The sequence below is a fragment of the Strongylocentrotus purpuratus genome, unplaced genomic scaffold (assembly GCF_000002235.5).
Source record: "Strongylocentrotus purpuratus isolate Spur 01 unplaced genomic scaffold, Spur_5.0 spur5_scaffold_3, whole genome shotgun sequence".
Classification (NCBI taxonomy): Eukaryota; Metazoa; Echinodermata; class Echinoidea; order Camarodonta; family Strongylocentrotidae; genus Strongylocentrotus; species Strongylocentrotus purpuratus.
In genome coordinates this window covers 21963684-21987336 of record NW_022145609.1, presented here as the reverse complement: position 1 = coordinate 21987336, position 23653 = coordinate 21963684, and the positions used below count along the sequence as shown (strand labels likewise).

Sequence of the window (23653 nt, the reverse complement as noted above, 5' to 3'; positions counted from 1 at the left end):
GCAGGCGGGGACGCTGTTTTTTTTTCTTTCAAAAAAAAAAAAAAAAAAAAAAACTTTTCAAAAAATTTCAAAAAAAAAAATAGGAGGCGGCCCCCAAAAAGGAAGCGGGCGGGGACGCTTAACATGTATATTTCTTAATGGCCTGAATGGCAATTAAAGTTCTTGGTGGTTTCAATTTAGACAGTCTCTATATATCTATTTACACCCCCCGCCCCCCTCTAGGATCCCGCGGATTTCCGCGGGTCCTGCTAGTCTATAATAGTAATACGCTAAGGCTCCGCGGGGGGCGCGACGTCTCGGCGAGCCTTTGTATTCTATTGTTTTTTAATGAGATCGCCGACCCAAGTTGGTGCGGCTATCTCCTCCTGAACCCTCCCCTCGGGGTACCCGTGCCCGGTGCCATCGTCCGCGGGAGAGTCTACTCTAGCGAATTGGCTATACTCCGCCCGAGGTCCTCCTCCGTGTCGACGTCCAGGGCGAAAACAGACGCGACATGCATAATGCAGGATATGCGTGACGACAGAGATACCTCATGGATATGCAACATGACATCCGTAGACACACTACCGATGACCATCCACTCACATTAAGTTGCGTATTAAATGCTCTATGCAAAGGGCGGGATTACCGAGAGTAGAGCGTCTTGCTATATAGGATGTGCTTTGTAGTAGCTAGGCCTAGGATGTGCTTTGCATGTAGTAGCTGCACAATTATACACGGGGCTTCCCGTCGACGTCCAAACTTAGAGACCTATTTCCATCATGATTGCCGCGATTTTTATATAGTTTTCGTGAATGGAGGTATGAAATCAAAGCTTATTTTGTGATTATGACGGTTAATGTATACTACATTTTTGATTATCATTTTCTAAAGGAAAGTTTTCACAAGAAAACCATTGGACTGACAGTTCATGTCGCAAGCTGCCTTCAGTCCTCACACATACAGTACTCACAGTGCAGTGTAACACCGGCACCGCGCACTGCAGGCGTCCGAAGCCTGCGGCGTCGGTGTTCGAGCTTTTTGTTACGCTGGAGTGTGTGTGAGTTAAGCTGAGCTGAGCTCGAGTCGAAGAGATTTGACACTTTGAAATTGTTATCTGTTGGTTTGCATCATTATTGCCGCGATTTCAATATAGTTTCGTGAATAGATTTACGAAACCTGAGCTTAGAATTAGTAAAAGTATTACTAGACTCTAATGTCTACGTTTTTAAAAGACTGTTTGATTTTCCTGTGAAAATTTTACTTTGAAAAATGATTATCGAAATTCATGGTCAGAAATAATCACAATCTAGGGTCTATTAATTATGTTACAGTTTTTGCATCAAATCAATGCATGAAAACTTAGTTATTGAACTAGAAAATTTTTTTTTTTTTTAAATAGGCAATTATGAAGTATTAAGCCTGAAACCTTAGCCTACTAAACAAATCTCAACAAAGTGTAGGCCTATCCTTTTATGAATTAATGAAAAAGTAGCCCCAGAAAAAAGAGCCCCCGAAAGTTGAAAAAGTAGCCCCCGAAAATTTCCCAAAAATTGGAAATGATCGAGCCCCCGAAATGAAAAAACTTAATTTTTTGCCTGCGCCCCCCCCCCCCCCTCTAGAATCCCGCGGATTTCCGCGGGTCCTGAGTTGAGCGTATATATAATATAGGCGTGGGGTCCACGGGTTTCAAGGGGCCATAAACCCCCAAAAGCTCGGGGGGTTACGTTCTTCAAAGTTGGGGGGGGGGGGGGGGGAGAGATCAGATCGCGGCGAGTTGAGTGTATATACAATATAGGCGTGGGATCCACGGGTTTCAAGGGGCCATAAACCCCCGAAAGCTCGGGGGGTTTAGGCGTTTAATTAGGGTCAGATGAGCATATTTTTAATACTTTATTTGTGACACTTGCGGGTCACTAATTGGCGTGGGGTCAATACGTACAGTTGCGTAGTGTTGCGTACCAACTACGCTGGCTTACGTTACTATATGCTGAGGGACGGAAAGAGGTACGCAAGATGAACGAAAACAATTCAACATGTTTAATTTTTTTCGCGTAGTTTCGGCGTAGAAACTTGACGCAGAAAGTACGCCTTTTTACGCAACACTATGCTACATGACTACGCAACAGTACGCTACCCTACGCCAGATCGTCAAAGCAGTAAAAGCTTTCTACACAGTAAGCAACCATAAGCAAACCTGTACTCCAGCCTACGCATAACCTACGCAGGGACTATTTTCCCATTAATACGCAGCCTAATTTCTGCGTAGTCGGTACGCCACACTACGGAACTCTACGCAGTTCCAGTGGCTTAAAGAATAACTACAGGTACAGTTGGATCGTTTTTTTATTTTTATATAAGGCCAAATAAAAAAAAAAAAACATGTTTAGCGTCCTGTTTTTTCGAAAAATGGGAAGGAGGAGGCCCTTTTTTTTCTTTCTTTCTTTCAAAAAGGCTGCTCCGTACATTTTCCCTGACATTCTGGCTATTTTTCAAGATGGCGGCCGACAATTTTTTTTTTTTCTTTTTTAAAATCAGAAATACATTTTAGCAGTGCTTTTCATGTTTTTTTTCTTTCAAAAAATTAAAAAATTAAAATTAAAAAAAAATTAAAAAAATAAATAAAAAATAGGAGGCGGCCCCAAAAAAGGAAGCAGGCGGGGACACTGTTTTTTCTTCTTTCAAAAAATTTAAAAAAAAAAAAATAAATAAATAAACAATTACAAATTTTTTTTTTTTTTTTTAAAAAAAAAAAAAAAAAATAATAAAAAAAAAAAAAAAATAGGAGGCGGCCCCCTAAAAGGAAGCAGGCGGGGACGCTGTTTTTTTTTCTTTCGGAAAAAAAAAAATTCAAAAAAAAAAAAAAAAAAAAAAAATAGGAGGCGGCCCCAAAAAGGAAAAGGGCGGGGACGCTAAACATGTATATTTTTTTAATGGCCTGAATGGCAAATAAAGTTCTTGGTGGTTTTAATTTAGGCAGTCTCTATATATCTATTTACATCCCCCGCCCCCTCTAGAATCCCGCGGATTTCCGCGGGTCCTGCTAGTATATATATATATATATATCGAAATCAACATTTTAACTCCTCCCCCCCCCCCCCCCCCCCCCCCGAAAAAGAAGTGTTATAAACTTGGGGGAAAGCCTACCTGTTTAGTAATTTGACAACATTTAATACTTCATTCTTATGCTTTGCCTTTCCACGTGAACAATGAATGTAAATATTCGTCATGAACTCAAGGATATGTTCTCTTTTATCTATAGTTGACTGTTCTGGTAGCAACCCCTGTCTCAACGGAGGTACATGTGAGAGCGATGCATGTACATGTGCTCCGGGATATACAGGAGCTTTTTGCGGAAACACGAGTAAGATCTTTTAAGCATTTGCTGGTCCTGCTTAGAATACATTTACCCTAGTTTAAAGATACTATGTCCCTTTTGCAGCCAACATCGAATTCCGTAGAACTTTGCAGGAATTATGAATATGTCATGTATGTCCTATCTGTGAAATTTAAACGTTAGCAGTGTCCTAATATTCAAACTATGCAAGGAAACCTGTTTACTTGCTAGCCTTCACTGTCAGACATTATTGAGTGACTGACTGTTTTTTTCATCTTTGGTAATATTCTAATAACATACTTAAAATGAGCTGTAAAGGGTACATGAGCATTTGTCTACATCAATAACCCACTTTTTTTAATGGCCAAAATTAAACTCTGATTGAATCTTTGCGCAGCATAAAACATACGACCATTCGGTACAATGGTCTGAAAAATCAGACTATTACTTACTGGCTCTATAGCTCCTAAGTCGATTTGAAAACTAATAGTCGTTACTTTCCCACTTAAAGACATTTTCAAACCCCATTCTTTTAGGGAAGTTCTAAATTATTATTGTCTTTCAAATGCTGTTGGAACTTAACCTTTTCATTTTTGTGGCCTGCAAATGGGACATAGTACCTTTAATATATGTTCGTATTAAAGTGTTGCAAAAAGAAATTGTCAATAATCTGTGGTCACTAAAGAAAACTTGTTGCATATTTTAGGCCGGAATCGAGCAGTACCTTGCAGCTAGGGTCTTAGTAATTCACGCAGATAATTAGGTTAAATAAACCTTTCTTAATTTAAGTTAATCTTGGAAATGTCTGACCAGTGGTTGTTTACTTTGCTTCCCATTCATCCTTTCCTTTCATCTTTTATGGACATCGGGCTTACTTTTCAGGGGTAATCACAAGAACTGACTCACTACGAATGTGACGTTTGACCGGTATTTTTAATACTTTACATTGTCCACTCTGAAAATCTTTACCGAGAAGTTTTCTTCTTCCTTCCAATGAAAGTTATTATTGTTTTGGCGTGGAATATCCCTTCAGATGACATTTGTTACAAGCCATATACAAAATCATATTATTTGTGATTATATGCCATAATCTGCATACTAATAAAGAATAAAATAAATGTATATGGCATTATAGACATATGTGAAAAAACGTGATAATCATAAACCTGAAAACAAACATATTACATCATCTCTCTGTGATGTAAGGCGGTTACAATAATACAAATGCCTTTGCGTAGCACACAATTAGTCTCATTGCATGATACATACAAATACCCAAAGCCATCTCTTGACACATAATCTATTTAGTGTTTTTATAACCGATCCTATTGCTATCATTCCTGCCCCGCTTAAAAACGAGGTAAAGTAGGTCATTGTATTCGTTATATACGATTTTTTTTTACCAAGCGTGACTGTTTTCACATTTTTTTTCTCCACTTTGTAGTTAACTGTTCTGGTAGCAACCCATGTCAGAACGGAGGTAACTGTGACAGCAATGCATGTACATGTGCTCCGGGATTTACTGGATCTTTGTGTGAAAGAGGTATGCAAATAGATCATTATAATGTGTATATTCAATAGTATCTTGTCTAAAAGAGTAGGATCTTCATTTTAATAAAATATACTAAATTTTCTGATAATCTCCTGTCGTGGATCTTTTAATACAGGAAAAGGATCAGGTAGTCGTAAACTTGGAGTGCTCTTGATGATAATGAGCTAACAGGTAATGAGAAAAAAAGAAGAATCCACAAGCGAACCCGGAGGCCAGTGTGTAAGGTTTGTCGGATATGGGAAGGGGTGATTACGAATTGATTTTAGGCTGTGTTTACATCAATCTTAACACCCGGTAGAATAGGTGATATCGACATGAGATTGCATATAATGACCTAGACCTAAATGTTAAATACCTCGGGCCCTAACGTCTCTCTACTTCTTATCAATAAGATTCTTACAGCCGGCTGAATAGTAATTGGAAATAAAATACGTGATTATATAATTGACAAAATTATTTCCCGTTCATTGTCTGTCTAACGAATATATTTCTGCAGGTGGAAAATGCATGTATATTGTAACATACGTTAAGTACTATCAGGATTTAACGTATTCGTCAATCAATGTTTTGGTTTAAAGGAAATCAATTGTCAATTGTTAAATTAATGATAAAGATATTAATGCCATGACATGCTCATATCGTGACTTTAACCACTTAATACATTTGGAGATAATCATTTTAATCCCCCCCCCCCCCAGAAACAAAATTTCCATAAAGTAGGGGAAAGTCTATCTACTTTCTAACTTAAGAACCTTTTGTACACCGATTTTAAATTCCAAGCTTTCGGAACGGTTCCATCGGGAATGGTGATTGTAAAGATTTATCATGAATTTAAGGATATTTTCTCCCCTCTGTGCAGTTCACTGTTCTGGGAGTAACCCATGTCAGAACGGAGGTACATGTGAGAACAATGCATGTACATGTGTTGATGGATCTTATGGAGCTTTGTGTAGTACAGGGATGGAAATATATCTTAACATACGTGAACTGCTATCCGGATCCATCGTTTTCGTCAAAGAATGTTTTGGTGTAAAAGAAATTAATCGTTAAAGAACCTTTGGGAAAAACGAACTGTTTGAAAATATAATTATGCCGGGTTTTTTTCGCCGCGACTAACATTAAGAGCTCCCAAGATGTTGTTAATGGTTGAATCTTTGCATCTTTCCTTCTTTGAACTAACCCCTTCATCTCTTAAAAGTAAATTAATCATTATAATATGTCTAGACAATGGTGCCCAGGAAACTGAGGAATAAAATTGCAAACATTCATTCGTTAGTTCTATGCTACTACAATTTTACTAAAACTAATTTTTGACAGGTATCGCTGATCTTTGCACCCAACGAAACCCGTGCGTCAATGGTGACTGCCGTCCCATTGGGCAAGGACAGTACGCGTGTGAATGCCAAGATCATTATGAGGGGATCCATTGTGATGAACCAACTCGTAAGTCATTTGGTTAGATTTACTTATATCTATCTTAATCCATGATTCACATCGTTTCGTAAGACGGGTGAATAGGAACTACAATTTGGAAATTGATTTGACTCAACGTTTTACCCCTAGAAATGATTAAACACTTTTTTTATTTCTGAATAAATTCAATATCTTTTCATCATCTCTGGATATGAACGAAAATGTCATAATACTTTTCGTTTGTTCTAGGAGGAGGTGTCACTATGCATCCAGGTGTAGAAAATAGATACATGATAAGAATTTGTTACTTAAAGGCCTTATAGCAAATATAGGGCTCATAATACTATTTTGTTGGTGCATTGAGCATCCCCCGGGTATTTGCGTATATATAAATGTAGCTGTTATTAATCATTATTATTATTAGTAGTAGTAGTAGTAGTGTAATGGGTAATAGTAGTAGTAGTAGTAGTAGTAGTAGTAGCAGTAGTAGTAGTAGTAGTAGTAGTAGTAGTAGTATTAGTAGTAGTAGTAGTAGTAGAAGTAGTAGTAGTAGTAGTAATAGCAGTAGAAGGATAATAGTATTTTCATATTTATATCATCATATTTATAGTCATTGTTATTATTATTGATGTTGTAAATATTACTATTGTCATTATTACTTTTGTTATTATTACTATTTTTATTATTACTATTATTATTATTACTACTAATACTATGGGTGTCATCATCATCCTTATTGCTAATGAAATTATCTCATTCGCGATCGTATGTTCTAATCTCTACCTGGAATACAGTTCCTTTGGAGGTTTCTGTCCATCCGTCAAGCCAGATAGTCAACATCAATGCCAACGTGGAGCTGATATGTACTTTCAACTATGCCAAGCGTTACCACTGGTACAGAGATGATGTCCTTTTGCCCAACAGTGAAAATCAGAATCCTTTGATAATCCTGTCTGTCGCGCCCAGTGACATCGGGTATTACTTTTGCCGAGGCTCGGGGAGAAATGGAGAAACATTAGACACGATGGCAGCATCTGTATATGTCAAAGGTAAAAAACTTTGTATGAGGCCAACAACAAAATAAACAAAAGTAGGGTTGTGTCTAGCCTTTAATCAAGGAAACCTGTGTACTCTAGCCAGCTTTTATGTCTGCCCTCGAAACGCGTGAAACACCCTTGTGATTGCGAACAGATTCATAGTATACGGGCAGCATGGACCTCGCAGGTTTATGTTTAAACGACTGCAATATCCTCCGTATTACACCAAAGTAGTATAGGCCTGACTTAACTTTGCAAATAATCATCAGGTATTTCACTGACGAAGCTCCCCCTCATTTTCTTCTCTTCTTCAGGCCGGTGGGGGTGCCCCCTATGCCCTCCCCTCAATCTGCCATTGATTGTTGTTATGTATGTTTGTATTTTCAGATCTGACCAATATAAAAGTTTTGAATGCTAGATTTGCCATTCCATTCGGCAATGAGCTTTATGACAAAACTTCTAAACTCTATAGAGAAACGGCGTTCAACATCAGCTCCTATGTAAGTATATCCTAAAATTAATAGGCCTAGGTTCATATCTCAAAGGCCTATTTCGTTGTTGAGATATTCTGCAAGGCAAGGCCAAATATAGTTTTGGGTTAAAAATATACAGTTTAATTCTAGAATGCACGTACATTGCTAAACAAGTTTCCTAACAGCAATTGGTAAATTCTAATAGCATGCACGTGCACGCAGCATGAACATTTTCAGCTTTTCTCATCATTGTCTCACCTGTCGAAGGTAGAGACTAGACGATCGGATCCAGAAGGCGTTCAGAGCACTTTTATTTCATCTATTGCATGCATTCTGTGCATTCTCGAGATTAAATTTTTAACGCCAGTTTTTAAAATTTACATATCAGTTTTGTTATTCCTATTGTTATTATTATTATTATTATTATTGTTGAATTTTCTTTGTATCCTAGTGTTGTTTGTATATGTCACTCGCCAGTGGAGGACGAATTTCTGTATTTTTTAAAATCAGACAATAAATTATCTTGAATCTTGAATCTTGAATCTTAAAATTCTTACTCCGTCGCCTGTGACAAATGTTAAAGTTTACCTGCAAAGTAGACTCTCTTGTGACAAAAAACTGGGCAACCATTAATGCTTTTGTGAACAAACTTGACTAAGAGATGCATTAGGGGTCCTTCACATTATGGTGCTGTCGAGGGTCACAGTCTAATGTAAGGTCAAGGCTTATTATGTTCGCTCTCTTGTGACAAATAACTTTGTAACTGATTATTCTATTGTGACCATACTTGCTTCATATAATTTTCGGTTAAGCCGTTAGTTTTTCACCCACTATAGACAAGCCTCATGCATGACTAGAAACTTTGAAAAAATTGTTCGTAGGTGCAACCATACTTGAGTCAGTGATGATCTTGGTCAGAGAATACGCGAGACACATCTGGCTTTTGCCTTGTATGTCGAATTTGAGGAGTTTAAAACTATTAGAACCAGTATTTTCAGGGGACAGTTTTTTCTATGACATTCTTGCAACATATCGAGACTGAGGCAACAGAATGAGTAAGCTCACGAATTCTTTCACCCTTACCAATGCTTAACCTTCTCTTTAATAATTGAAAAAACTTCATAATACACTTATATCCGAGCGAATCCAGCCCCAACATTCGAAAGGCCATCCCAGTTCTTCCACAACACCAGGACATACTGATGGTACATATACTGTCACTCAGTTCTTCAATTTTATTCAAAATGCAGTTCTACCACATAACAAGTATACACTTATGAATAAAGTATAGACAAAATATTACAAACGAAAGGAAACAGGAAAATATCAAAAACATTTTACCTTTTCTGTTTGTTGTTTCGTACTTGTGAAAAGGTGGAGCAAGGCCTCCAAACCCGTACTGGGTTAGAGAGCGTATCGGTAGTATGCAGAGCCCTAAAACCAGGAAGCGTCAAAGCTGACATGAATATCTACATCGAGCAGACCAATATGACGGCACTGAAGACACAAGATCTTATCGGTCTATCTCTTGAGAGTCTAGCCAATGAATCGAATGGTTTTCTCGATTCCAACACCATTTCAGTTCAAGATAACGGTACTGGGTTCATTCATATATACACGTAGTTCTGAAAGTTAATGTATATATTCAGCAATGTTTATAAGGACGTGGCCGGGTATCCATATACAGTTGAGGGGGTATGGTACGCAAGAAACAAGGGGTCATAACCTTTTCCCCGCCTTTGTGAGATTACCCATTGAAACATTTATTTTACATTGAACTTCGAAAGGGAGGGGTAGGCTATGCTGGATACGGCACTAAATTGGACGTGTGACATTGTTACGTTAAGTAATTCGAAACGCAAGAGGTGTTACACACAAAAACACACACGTACGCACACACACACACACACACACACATACATATATATATATATATATATATATATATATATATATATATATTTATATACACACACACATGTGTGCGCGTGTGTGTGCGTGCGTCACATTGTGGCCGTTCAATTTATAAAATTCTCCTCAATGATCATTCTTGATTATAGTTATAGATTATATCAAATTCTTTGCATTGTACGGAAGCTTCAACGCGCAGAGAAAATGCGACTCGTTTAACTTGCCAAAGATCCATGTTTAAGACGAAAATGCAAGAAGGCGACTAGATAAAACTAGCAAAGGCGCCTTGTTTAAATCGAGAAGGCGACAATTAGACAAGTCTCGCCTTCTCAGCTTAAACAGGGCGGTTTTCGAGTTGTAAAGACACGCCCTCTCGCTTTTGCAACATTAACACGGCGCCTTGACGAGTTTTGAGAACTCGCCTTCTCACCTTCCCAAGTTAAACAAGTCGCATTCTTGCTGCACGTTTACGAATCCTTAACATTGGGCACCTCTTAGCAAAAAAAAATGTCTGCACGATTCTCAGCAATCATTTTTATTGTAGATAAACAAACATTGCATTTTATTTCGTTCAAGCCTTTTTACCTTTTAGATGATTTTTTTTATTCGTTCTTTTCGTGCAGCTATTTGCCAGAATATCTCATGGATTTCTCCTCGGTTTGAAAGAGTCGACTTCCCGGTGGGTGAAAACGGAACGTGGGCAAATTCAACAGGAATGTGTCCATTCAACACGACTCAAGGTTTGTTTTGATGGTCATTCATTTATAATTCGAGGAAGTAGACGGGCCATTGGATTGAATAGCACGACTAATTCATATGATAATTTCTCTAAAGGTTTGTTCAGATATTATGTTGCGGCAAACCGCCGCAAAAAATCCGCCACGGGTTCTTTTGTAAAGTGTTAACCCGTTGGCTACTGAATTATCTAATTCCCATAGACTTAACACAGGGACCACCAGGTTCCAGTAAACAATGGGTTAATGAATGACAATTGCGCGCAGCAGATGTTGTGGGCGTCTGCACTTACCTCTGTGTCAAAACATATAGAAATGTGAAGGGTATCACACTTTACGTCATCATGGGAAAAAAAACGCCCTGGTTTTGCTGCGTCATATGTAAACATGCCTTTCGGTATGGGAATTGGTCTTTATTTTCCATATCACAACATTAAAACGAACATCACAAAGAAAATGCATGTACATAGTAAAAAAATCTGGCGCTGCTCAGTGGCTACCGGGCTCACGATCAATAGGGCAAAAATAATTTCCGTTTCGGTTTAATAACATTTGGAGTGGACTATTAGGCTATTAATTATTATTGTTGTTATAGTGAATGGCTGGATAACCCATTCAGCTTTGTTGGTATAACAAAAATGTTCTTCCCTGGGGTCCAAGAATTAAGATAATATCAAATATTATGCAACAATCAATACAACATAAAATAATATAATTTGAATACATAAAACATAAAACATATTAGAGAAGCATAAACATCCCCCATCCCAAGCATATTCCATTACAGATCAGAGCAAAACTGATTTTTTTTTTTTTTTTTAATTTGGATTTTTGCAAAAAGTTTTTTAAGCTGTTGGATAGCTTAATATTCAACGATAGGTCATTTTACGGCAGCATTCGATCTTTGGTTTGGGGAGTTTAATATTTCCTTGTGATCGTAGAGAATATAGATATTTACAGTATTTGTAGGACTCCTCTAAATCAGGAGGAGCCAAATTGTTCAGGATTTATAGGCTATTATATTCAAATGCAATTTACGTCGTGAATGGAGAGATTTCCACCCTAATTTAACATGAAATGTATGTCCCATTTGCAGGCCAAACAAAATGGAAAAGTTAAATTTCAACGGCATTTGAAATATTATACTAATTTAAACTTTCTTCAAAACGAAAGTGCTTGAACATGTCTTTTAGTGGGGAAATAACGACCATTAGTTCCATAGTCATGAATTACTTGAGAAAACTTCGTAGAAACGTACTTCTTAACTTTGTTTATGTCCCCTTCTTTCTTCGTATATGGTAATAATTATTTGCCAGTGTTCGTTTGATATTATATACAAATGTATGTGTATTTTTTTCAAATACCAAACAGCCAAGGAACCCATTGGACGGGCTCTGTGTATCGGCGATGGCATTACTCAGAGCCAGTGGCAACCTGTGGATAATTGCGGACCATTTAGAAATGTCACAGATATTCTCACCGAAATTGCACAGGTTTTTTGAATTTTCTATTCAAATTTTGATAATTGAAAAGAGGCTTTTTAATAACCTTCATAATGTAATGCAATTTTTTTTTAGTATATTGTAGATATCACTGATTATTACAACCTGAAAAAAAGGGATAATTTAATTTAAATAAGACATAAGTATAACATGACCTATCATTGCGTAGATTTCACCCGATTTGGTAAATTATTTTTACTAAGTATCATGAACAATTTTACACAATACAAATTCATGTTTCTTTCTCACTCAACTTTTGTTTATGGAGTGATGCCTTACTTTACATTTGAAATCTATAATAAAATCATGCCTAACAGGTAATGAATAGCCTATGGTCAATCAATTCTACCGGTTGTTTTAATGTCATTTCATTCTCAAATGCATCCGGACGATTTTTATTCAAGGCGGCAACATATCTCTGTCATATTCATTGACAATAAAATAGCAGCACTTACATCAGGCCTTCTTATCTTCATTTGTTAACTCCTGTACGGCATTTGAAACCATAAAATAGCTTGACACGGTATAATGTTACCGAATTATTGCATGTATAAGATGGTGGTCTGATTAAATCAGTTGATAACCGGAGATGATTATAAATGCCAAATTTGTTCGGAAATTATCTACAATCTACCGGTTTATTAGTTGCGAAATTAGATCTTATGGTACACAGTATTTTTTTTTTATAATGAAGATGATATATGGAAAAAGGAGCATACTAATTTTTGTATTGCAATATTGTAAGGGAAACTTGTTCGCTAATGTTATGTTACCTTAAGGCTGGAAAGTCGTATCACTTAACGTGTATACATGCTGTAATGATATTTTCCAATCACATTTTTAGGTAATCGTAGGTGAAGAAAACGCAGATGAAGTGAGCCAGCAAGTATCATCTGTTACTTCCAACATCGAGGATATCACATCAGATGACATCGCGTTTGTGGCAGAGATAACATCAAACATTGTGCAGCAAAATCTTACTAGTGAAGAGGTATTCTGCACGATGCCGGACCAATCCAATTGATCACGAAATTGTGATTATTGATGAATTTTATTATTTTCCGATAATTGTCTAATTGGGGAACAAAATAGGAGTCTTCCCTCCGATACATGTATAAAATTGTCATAGATGTGAAAGAGGTAAATCGTATAATCGGTTTTAACAATATTGGACGCATTGAAGCTAAACTACTGTGAATGAAGAATTTACTAGAGCCTTACCTATTATCATGCTCTTTGGGAAAATCTTTGTACAATATTTTATTGGTTCTATGAAAGATTTAGGTATATCACTGTCTTTTCAAAGCTTTTTGACCCCTTGCCGGCGCTTCTTCCAGAAGTTGTTTAACAGCTTTAAAATAACAGCTGTCACGTTATTTAATACCCTATCGTCATTCATTTTGATTTCCGAGATTTAGCAACTTTCTTCTACTATATTTTAAAGCATTTTCATATATTGTGTTTGAATTGACAGGTAACAGAGTCTTTAACGAGTATTGCGAGCAATATAGCTCAAGTAGAAACAGAGGAACTTAATGCCGCAGAGGAAGAAGATGGGTCAATAAGTAAGTTTGTCCAGGCTTTTGAGGAACAAATCAGTCGTGTCGAGGTTGTCGATGGTGGGATGCTCAATATTCAGCAGCCGAATGTAGCCGTACAGGTGATTTTAGATTTATATCATAGGCTATGACAAAATAATTGGATTTCAACAAGTATACTAAAATATAGAATTTCATGTCCAAGTTAATTTATTGTTTGCATGGATATTCAAAATAAAAGAATTTAAAAAAGTGACACTGTCATTCATCCATTGAGGTGTCATCAAATCTGGTGTCCAACAAGGCACGACACTTCCACCATTTTTCTTTATACTTTACTTACCTACTTTACTTTAATCCATCGATGTTGGTAGGACAGAGCCTGTTCATCGATCGATTGAATTCCTGTGCATCAATACTTCTGTTTGTTGTGGTTTCGTGTCGAGGTGTGTGTGGAGGGTGGAATAGTTCTGCATTCTTCTATTTACTTTCAAAGACATATACTGAAGGTGATTTCTTCCAATGTAGTTTTAAAAATATCTACCAAACATCATCATCATTTTTGCATTTATGTGTGCGGGAAACATCACATTTGAATTCGGGGGATGCCTTCCTTGAATGTCTGCGCATGGTGCTAATCGCGTCGTTTTAAATTATCATCATCAATAACGATGATAATAATAATAAGTATGAAACTTGTGATAATGATAACAATAGTGATAATAATAATTATCATTATAATAATAATACTAATAATGATGATAATAATGATAAAAATGAAAATAATGGAAATAATTTGTAATAATATTGATAACATTAATAGTAATTGAATTATTGATGATAGTGATGACAATAATACAAATAATATTATTGATGATGATGATGATGAAAATATAATTTTTTTTAATGGCGCCAAAGCCACTGAAATTAAATACTCAAGGTGCATAAGTGCGAAGGAGAAATCACATAATTGCGTCTGCGTTTGATACAAAAAACTACAGAAGATCAAATAAAAGTGAACAATCAATTATATTCCGATCCAAATAGAATCGATTTTAGACTATTAAAAAAAAAAACCTCAACTGATCTGCTTTTACGAATTTGTCAAGGGAAAACATGCATGAGCAAACGTCCCCTCTCCCACTTCCTTTTTTCAGATGATGATATTATTGATAATAATAATAACAAACTTAAATATTTATATTGATATCATTGTTTAAAAAAAATAAAAATATCGACAATAATGATAATGATAATCACGATCATGATCATGCTAATAACAATAAAAATGATAATCATATAAGTGCTTATTCACATAACAGGTTCAGAGTGTACTTGCTGACAACATAATGAGCGGTCTCGTGCTTTCGCTAGCTGGATCCAGTTTTTCAGACCTGACCAAGTCCAATATCACAATTAGAGCTCCGACCCAAGATGACCACGATGACGTCATTGCTACCAGACCAGACATCATCGCTCAGATCAACATTCCATCTTCAGTTTCATCCTTCATTTCGTCCACGGCCCCACTCTCAGGATCGCCGTCGAATGTCGGTGGTGAATACGTCCGGGTCAACTTCAATGTATTTTCAAGTCCAGCACTGTTCATTTCTAAATCATTGCGCACGATCAGTGCAAATAATGAGGACTTCAATCGATCAGCTAACTCTCCCGTGATTTCTCTCAGTATTGGTCAAGGGAAAGTATCAGCCTTGTCCGAAAACATCAACTTTACCTTCACTACATTAATGGTAAGACCTATACCTGTTCAATAAAATGGCAGAATAACGTGTCTTCATATAGTAAACGTATTTGCAATCTGCCTTAAGCAATATTTATAGATAATTAAATTTGTAGACAAACGTAATAGTTATATAGGTTAAAATTAAAAAATTATATGTATTTCAATCTATTTTATTTTTTTAGCTCCTGTGTTTGCTTCTCCCCAATATGAATGGGCTTTTAAACTGAACCAATCAAAATTATCATTCATCCTTCTTTCATGCTTTTGTTGATAACTTTGAGTATGGTTCTATGCATATCTTACTGTTTTATTTTTATTGTGTAGTCTGGATACGTGAATCCCATGTGTTCATTCTGGGATGAGGAGGAGGAGGATTGGTCCCAAGATGGGTGTGTTCTTGTTTCTGGATTCACATCATCAGATGGGCGCTATGACGAGGAGCGCGTGCGCTGTGCGTGTGATCATCTCACCAACTTCGCCGTTATAATGGTCAGTGAAAAGCAATTAGGCATTATTATATCCATTATCACCATGCAGTCAATTATTCCCCGGAAAAATATAACCAGACTAACTAAACTCAGTTGGTTACTAGAGCTATAGCGTGATAATCCTCTTGATGACACAAGGGTATAGTTGGTCCTACGGATTAAATAGTATGGTCTATGTACTAACGGTCAATTATTCGACCTCTTCCCCTTTTACAGTTCCTCTTCACTTCCGAAGAACGAATGTAGAGCTGGGGGGTGTTTCACAAAGATCCTAAGTAGAACTTAACACTAAGTTGGACTTAAAAAGTATGGACAGCCATTGGAGCCTTAAAATGAAATATATTCATAAGCAAAAAATTGGAGTATTTTAGACTTTTCATCAATTCCACATCAAGATCATGAAATCTCCCATGATAATAGAAAATATGAATGATTTGAATCAACATTTTATGCCTTCTAAAAAAAATTACAAAATATTTTCAAGGATGCTAATGGCTTCCCATAAAGTTTAAGTCCAACTTAGAGATAAGTTCAACTTAGGATCTTTGTGAAACACCCCCCTGGTCTTCAATTGAATATCAATGATATTTTCACTCTTGAGATCAAATAAATTTTGAAGGTGTGGTGTCTTGTGTGAAAGGTAACTACAGTTATATTTTTTCTTTTTTTCCATCAGCAATATGAGGTTCCACCACTTTATATTATAATAAACCTCCAATTTCTCATTTTTCAATTAACGAAAAATAGACTTTATGAGATCTGATGGTCAAATCAAATAATCAGTTTTATTTCAGCATTCGAAGAAGATGTTTCAGTTTGGGCTCAAATTTCTTTCATGTTACAGGATATCCACAAACAGGAGGATTTATCAATCAAGGCATACAACATCCTGACTTACATTGGATGCTGTATTTCTATCTTCAGTCTTCTTGTCACATTGGCAACCTACCTGTGGAATAAGTGAGCCCATTGAGAAAAAATATGCAATCAGTAATGTAATACAGAGAAGACAGAATATGTAATTATTCTCTGGACGTTTTATCTTCGATTTTATTTGGTAGCTTTTGAACGAAAAATAGTTACATAAACTATGAAAGAGATACATTTTTATAATTCATTAAATAATCTTGCAAATTCAAATACCCGCTTTTGTATAAAAGTATCTCTGAATCAAATTATTGTGAAATACGTATAAATCTGCAGCACAGTTCTGTACGGTATCATTTTTGTTTGAACTAGCAGTGCTTTTAAGAATTACTATTAATAATGTACAGTTCATTTTAGAATGGAGAAGAGGAGAGAGGGAGGAGGAGGAGGAGGAGAAGAAGAACAAGAAGTAGAAGAAGAAGAAGAAGAGAAAATGCCATTATGATTAGTTGCTTGGTGATAAAGGGGGTGTGTGACTATGGTCATAAATAGATTACAATATTAATTATTTTATAACATATCAATATTGAGCATCGATATTCTATCAACTTCGTAGATCAATTCCTCTGCCTTATGGTGTGCGGTTAGTATAGAATAGGAAGAATATTCATTTCGAACATCTTTGGCTTACATGTATTTCCTATTTGACATCGTTCTGAAAAATCTGAGATTAATTTTATTTAACATGCGTGGCTATTCTATTCAGTAGTAGAAGAGATACATGTATATAAATAATAATCTTTTTTTAAAGTCCACTCCAAATTTTATTAAACCCAAAATGGAAATTCTTTTTGCCCAATTGATCGTGAGCCCGGCAGCCACTGAGCAGCGCCAGATCGACGTTGCTCTATCCCCTTATTGTTGAACGCCAAACGAGGTAGCAGCAACTCCCGTATTTTAACGTATTTTGGTATGACGCGGCCGGGGTTCGAACCCACGACCTCCCGGTTGTGAGGCGGACGCTCTACTGACTGAACCAACACACCGGTTAAATGAAACACAACCACGTAATCTCCTTCATTTTACAAACATTTCCTCCCTAATGTCACCTTGTTTTTCATGTTGTTTGACGTTTCTATTTTCTGTGTTGTCAATCAAGTGATGGTAAACCTCTATGTTAAAATATTGCTTTGACGCTCTCCTAACCTTATGTTAATGTTGCAATGTTGATAGGGATTTGAGGACCAAACAGACTGACCAGATCTTCATCTGTCTGTGCCTGACCTTGCTGTGTCTCTACACGACATTTGTCATCATGATCTCTCTGGATTCTACCAGAGAATATCGTGAGGTCAAATCTGGGCCATGTGGGCTCCTGACGGCCCTTGTTCACTTCTTCGTTTTGTCCTCCATTGCCTGGATGGGTGTAGAGGGGTACAATATCTATCTCATCATTGTGAAGATCTTTAACACCTACATCCAGAATTTTATGATCAAGGCTTCCTTAGCTGCATGGGGTAAGATATTTTTTTTCTTCAGGGAATCACGCCTTAATAACTATTAACATGTAGTGCCTGTATGTGTTTACAAATAGATAGAATGTCTCTATATCAGAAACCTTCGACAGACTTGTTTGAACGCCAGGAGTGTCAAGTCTGACAGACATGAGCGCTATACAAGAACCCACTATTATTATTATTATATTATTATTATTATTATGTAGGTACTGCCAGTATCCATACAAAAATGAGTTTGGGAAGGTGTGACAACCTGCTTTGCTCCTATCAACTCACACCAATAACATAAATGATGAATGGGCGATCAAACGTTATTACTAGTATTTATATAAAAACTTGTGAGCTGGAGAGCAAAACGATAACATGATAAGGCCTATCAGAGAAACGGGGAAACGAATGAGCTAGGCCAATGTCCAATTAACGTAGGCGTATTATGAATGACTAAAACATTGTATTTCTTTATACTCTAATGTCATCATTTTAGGAATTCCTGCACTTATCGTGGTTCTTACCGGAGCTATTGCTAGAGGCTCTTACGCCCATGATGATCTGTAAGTGGTAACGCTTGAAAGTTTAGCTGGAATATTGTATTACATATAGCATAGGATATATCTTCAAATCTCGGATTCAGCCAAATCACGTTTCTGTACTATAATCTAGTGTACAGCTATATTTTTAACAGAACATTTTACTGTGGAATTTATGAAAGCATCTTATCTTTCCATCTGTCTATTTGTATCCATCTATCATCATTTGACTCTCTCCATCAAATTCAATCACCATCACCATTCCCTTTACCTGCTCTCATGCTATACGTTCACCTTCCCCATTTTTAGTCTCTTTTGTTCCTCCTCCTTTCATGTTCATCCCATGGTTCAGTAAATCTGTTCTGTCCAGTATGATTGGTTAAGCCTTCATTCCATATTCATAGCAGCTTATTTATATGCACAGAAATCTATGTATATTCATGCTGTACCTCCTTTTATTTACAAGCTCTGTTATTTGAATATTTATTATTTACAGTAATTTGTCATAGAAATGTACATGTAAATAGATATATGCAAAATAAACCCTTGAGGTTGCAAGTATGCATAATCCCAGGCAGTTCCCCACAGGCAAGCATGGAGTGAAGATGTGTTTCTTGTTCCCTGTAAGTTATTTTTTCACTAGTTTTTAGGCATTTGGTATTTTGGTATCTCATGAGTTAGCAAGTATACAATTATTATCTGGAATTGGTATTTAGGTATCACTTTCGTAGGTATGTGTTGTGATCCAAGCTCTATAACGGCCACCAAGTGAATACAGTCCCCTCTTATAGTGAAATAACAGATGTTGTTAATAACTTATGGGACAAAATAGCTTGTACCTGCCAAGATAAATAAAAGAAAATCATTTACAATGACAATTTCTGAGTTAAAATGTTTCAAGGACCACGGACATTTTGTTTAAATATCGTTAAGATAGTTAGTACTGATTGGACTGATTGACTCAATTCGGTCACTTTACAAAATGCATATGTACTATCAATAGATGCTTTCTTCAATTCTGGGCTCAAATCGGTGGTCTCCTGATTCCCATGTCCATCATTCTCCTCATCAACATTGTCATCTTCATCTTGGTGGTTCGACAATTGCTCTGGTCAGCCAACATCGCTGGTCGGGTGAAAGGAGAGGCTAAGGCAGAACGTCGAGAGACTATCGAACGCGTCCAGAACGCGATCTGCATCTTGCTCCTGCTCGGTCTGACCTGGGTCACCGGATATCTTCTTTTGATCCCGTTATTTAGTCAGGTAAAGCCAACTAGCTTTAAGTGTAACTCCTGTGTGGTGTCTATCTCTTCTAAGAAATATCTTGAGAACTCATTTTTGATAATTAAATACACCAGCAATATCTTTTTACATGTTTAGTATCTGAAGTACATGATAGAGAATACCACACTAATGATTAATTCTTAACATTTGCGTTTAACAGGTGGCTAAGCCAATCTTCGTCGTTCTGAACTCCTTCCAAGGATTTTTTATCCTTCTACTCTACTGCGTCCGGAAGCCTCACATCCGTAAGAAATGGGGGCTAACTTGTTTCGACAAGTTCCTAAAGAAAGAAGCAAGCAATTCCAGTGGTGGGGTAAGCTCGACGACGCCATCCTCGTCAGCTGGCATGATTAGCAATTTGCGCCCAGGAGCCTCGGACAATTACTTGTTGCCTACCAAAGACGATAATCCCGATCCTATATGTATGTTCAATCCGACCTATGATAACAGCCAGTTTCAGGAAGGGGTCACACCATCTATGAACAAAGATCTCCAAAATTCCATCGAAGAACAGAAGAATGACACGGATCGTAATGCAACAGGCACTGATGTCGTGACGGTAAGTCTTCCTCTTGATGCATCTGTCACAAATGCCACCAAGAGAGGTGATAATATTTCCTCCACCACGGATGCTGACACGGTCAGTGTTACTCTGGGTTCAATTGATGTCAGGAATGCTACTGAGGGTACCGATGATGTTGCTTCCAACAACAACGATGCTGCCGCCAGTTTCCCTAAGGATGCAGAGGATGGCACCAAACACAATGAGAGGAGTAATGATGTTGCTTTATAAGTGATGCCTTCGTCAATCTTCCAATGGGTTCAATGGATGTCAGCAAAGAAAATTAGAGCATTGTCATAGATGCTAGTGGCACCACCGATTTTATAACGGCCAATGGCACACTTGAGGTATTGACTGTAGCAATGTATTCATTTTTACTTGATTGAAAAAAAAATGTAAACGGATTTTTATTTACTGTTTTAAAAGCCACAAGAACTGAGGACATGATGATATAGTGACATACTAGGCAGTAGAGGGGTCGGCTGGGTGACGGCTGACCCCCCCCCCCCCATCACCCCCTCCTATGGTATTTGCAATTACTAATAGTAGAGCACCACATATTTGGGCAACCAGATGAATCGTATTTGTTTTCATCTTTACTATATTTCAATGACGAAATTACATCTGTATATATGTATATGTACCTTATCGAAGTATTCATAGTCAGATGATTTTCTTAAAATGATATTTTGTGGTGTTTTACTCAGAAAAGAGGTTTTCTCATCTAAAAAAAAAGGATAACGATGATGATGACGATACAATAATATTTTTTCTCAATACATTTTAGTCATTTCTTTAGACATGACAAGATATTTATATATGGTATGGTATCTATTTTAAATTCTTCATAAATAATGGGAGACGTGCGTATAGCTTAATGCAAAGTTCCCCATTGCTGTCCTCTTTTTAAAATTTATTTGCGATGGTTGAACAAATTGTCTTCGCCGGGAATCGAACCGTGTCACTAGCTGAGAACGCCTATGCATTAACCACTAGACCACATAGACGGGCCTGTGGCTTCGGCGACACGAAAATCAATTGAACGACAGAATTGGCAAATCTCCTGGAAAATATATATCCATGTATATACTCCTGCGTCGGATGACGAAAAATAGAGAAGTGAAGAAGAAATAATGGAAAAATAGGAGGGGATACAATTGACAGATACATGCAGTTCTTGAAGTTACCTTGTTTTGCCATGATTATACTGTCTATATTGTTTCATGCGCTTCTTAATTTAAAGTGTTTTTAGTCGAAATTAATATCACAAATTTTTACTCAGAAAAATGTACTTTATTCTATATTAATCTGCTTGTATTCGTTACCGATTTTGTTAAAGCATTAACTTCACTTTTCAGGGTGTCCCTGAAAAAAGAGACACAAGTCTATCGTTCAATTATTCAAAAAATAAGCAAAAAAATGATTTTCCTTCAAATATCGATCAAGGTTAATTGTCTCTAAAGCCCTATACATTTTAACTCACACGAATTGATGAAGAAATCTTATGGAATGAAAGTGACAGGAATTTACACACAGAAATACACATGTAAGGCAAAAATATAAAGGTGCAAATGTACGCAGACAAATTTATATAAGACGAAAGTAATAGTCACAGGAGAAATATCTTTTAAATCAACTGTGTGAAAGGTAGGTATTTAGGCTAGCATTTAAATGAAGAAAAAAATGAAGATGAAAATATCAGGCCTTATATGATGAGTTTCGATAATTCCCGAATCATTTTTCTTTTCGAAACAACTATCATCGACCCGTCAGACATCATTGTTCAGTCATATGTGATGAAATGAACATACTCTTGTTGTCAATATTATGATAGAAGGGGAAATGAGCTTTGCAGCGATGTATACATTAATGATAGAAATAATTGGGGGTATTATGGAGTAATTTATGAATATAAACCTGGGTTTCTTTTATCACAGACACCCTGTTTTGTAGCTCGTTTCATGCTGGAGTGCTTAGTAAATTTCTGATACTGCTGATAAATAGCATGAAAAATCAGAACATTACTGTTACTATCATTTGTATCATCGTGTGAACCTATAATTGTATAAAAGCAAGCTTAGTAATAAAGTAATTGGTGGAGTGGAAAGTTGGTATTCACTTTGTTTTTATTAATCGTTTTGAATCAATTATTTCATATTCATATTTCCATTGCGATTTAAAAACGTATACAATCTTAATTATTCTTTACAAAGCTGCCAAAGCTAGCAAATAATGAAATAACAAGAGAGCCAAAAATCCACGAGATTAATAGCATAATCTAAAACAATTAACAACACAAGCCCCAATTAAAAATGTAGGATCACTAAATTATTTCATGCATTTCGTAAAAAAGGTACTACGTCCGATTTGCAGCCCCAAAAATGAAAAGGTTAAATTACAACGGCATTTAGTACTAATATAGAACTTCCCTCAAAACGAAAGGGCTAGACATTATCTTAAAGTTGGAGAAAAACGACCATAAGTTTTTGTATGTACTTTAGTGATTGCAATCCATTTAGTAATAGTCTGATTTTCAGACCCTTGTACCGAATGGTCGTACGTTTTGTGCTGCGCCAAGATTCAATCGGTTTAATTTTGGCCATTACAAGAATTGGGTTATTGATGTAGACAAATGCTCACGTACCCTTCAGAGCTCACTTCTATGTATGTTATTATCAAAGAGGAAAAAAGGTGTATGGCAGTGAAGTCTAGAAAGTAAACGGGTTTCCTTGCGTAATTTGAATATAAGGGCACTGCTAACGTTAAAATTTCACAGATGTAACATATTCATAATTCCTGCAAAGTTCTCCAGAATGTGATGTTGGCTGCAAATGGGACATAATACCTTTAAGGTACAGACACAGGGATCTGGCATTTACACATGACTGACTTTGAATCCTAAAGTAAATCACGTTTTCTGGAAACGGAAAAAAACAAAAGCTATTGAGACCTTTAGAGGAGAGGAATACCGAGGCTCAACGGGGGGGGGGGGGGGGGGGGGGGGGGGGAGGGGAGGGAGTGATAATTTCAGCTCTGCATACTACAGAAAGACGACATTTCTGTTAGAACATTGCCCGTTCGTGGAAAAAAGCCCCTTTTAAACTCTCTAATTGATCAAAAATATAATATAAGAATTGTTTACATTGATTTATCCCCCCTCCCCCTTATTTTGATATTAAGGTATGGTGA

At 36.7% G+C, this 23653-nt stretch overlaps 1 protein-coding gene across 3 annotated transcripts in view; it reads left to right on the top strand.

Annotated features, from left to right (window-relative positions):
• LOC100891145 overlaps positions 1 to 22571 on the top strand; it is a 60770-nt gene extending 38199 nt beyond the window's left edge. For all 3 annotated transcript variants that reach the window (XM_030996042.1, XM_030996041.1, XM_030996043.1), the window contains 17 exons: positions 3242 to 3343; positions 4761 to 4859; positions 6186 to 6311; positions 7076 to 7330; positions 7706 to 7818; positions 9166 to 9385; positions 10326 to 10442; positions 11808 to 11929; positions 12783 to 12929; positions 13413 to 13598; positions 14799 to 15227; positions 15545 to 15709; positions 16553 to 16668; positions 17809 to 18092; positions 18577 to 18643; positions 19623 to 19881; positions 20063 to 22571. In XM_030996042.1, the coding sequence (XP_030851902.1) occupies positions 3242 to 3343; positions 4761 to 4859; positions 6186 to 6311; positions 7076 to 7330; positions 7706 to 7818; positions 9166 to 9385; positions 10326 to 10442; positions 11808 to 11929; positions 12783 to 12929; positions 13413 to 13598; positions 14799 to 15227; positions 15545 to 15709; positions 16553 to 16668; positions 17809 to 18092; positions 18577 to 18643; positions 19623 to 19881; positions 20063 to 20695 (3440 nt within the window). In that variant the 3' untranslated portion in view covers positions 20696 to 22571. The remainder of the gene's footprint in view (positions 1 to 3241; positions 3344 to 4760; positions 4860 to 6185; positions 6312 to 7075; positions 7331 to 7705; positions 7819 to 9165; positions 9386 to 10325; positions 10443 to 11807; positions 11930 to 12782; positions 12930 to 13412; positions 13599 to 14798; positions 15228 to 15544; positions 15710 to 16552; positions 16669 to 17808; positions 18093 to 18576; positions 18644 to 19622; positions 19882 to 20062) is intronic.
• The last annotated feature ends 1082 nt before the right edge of the window (positions 22572 to 23653 follow it).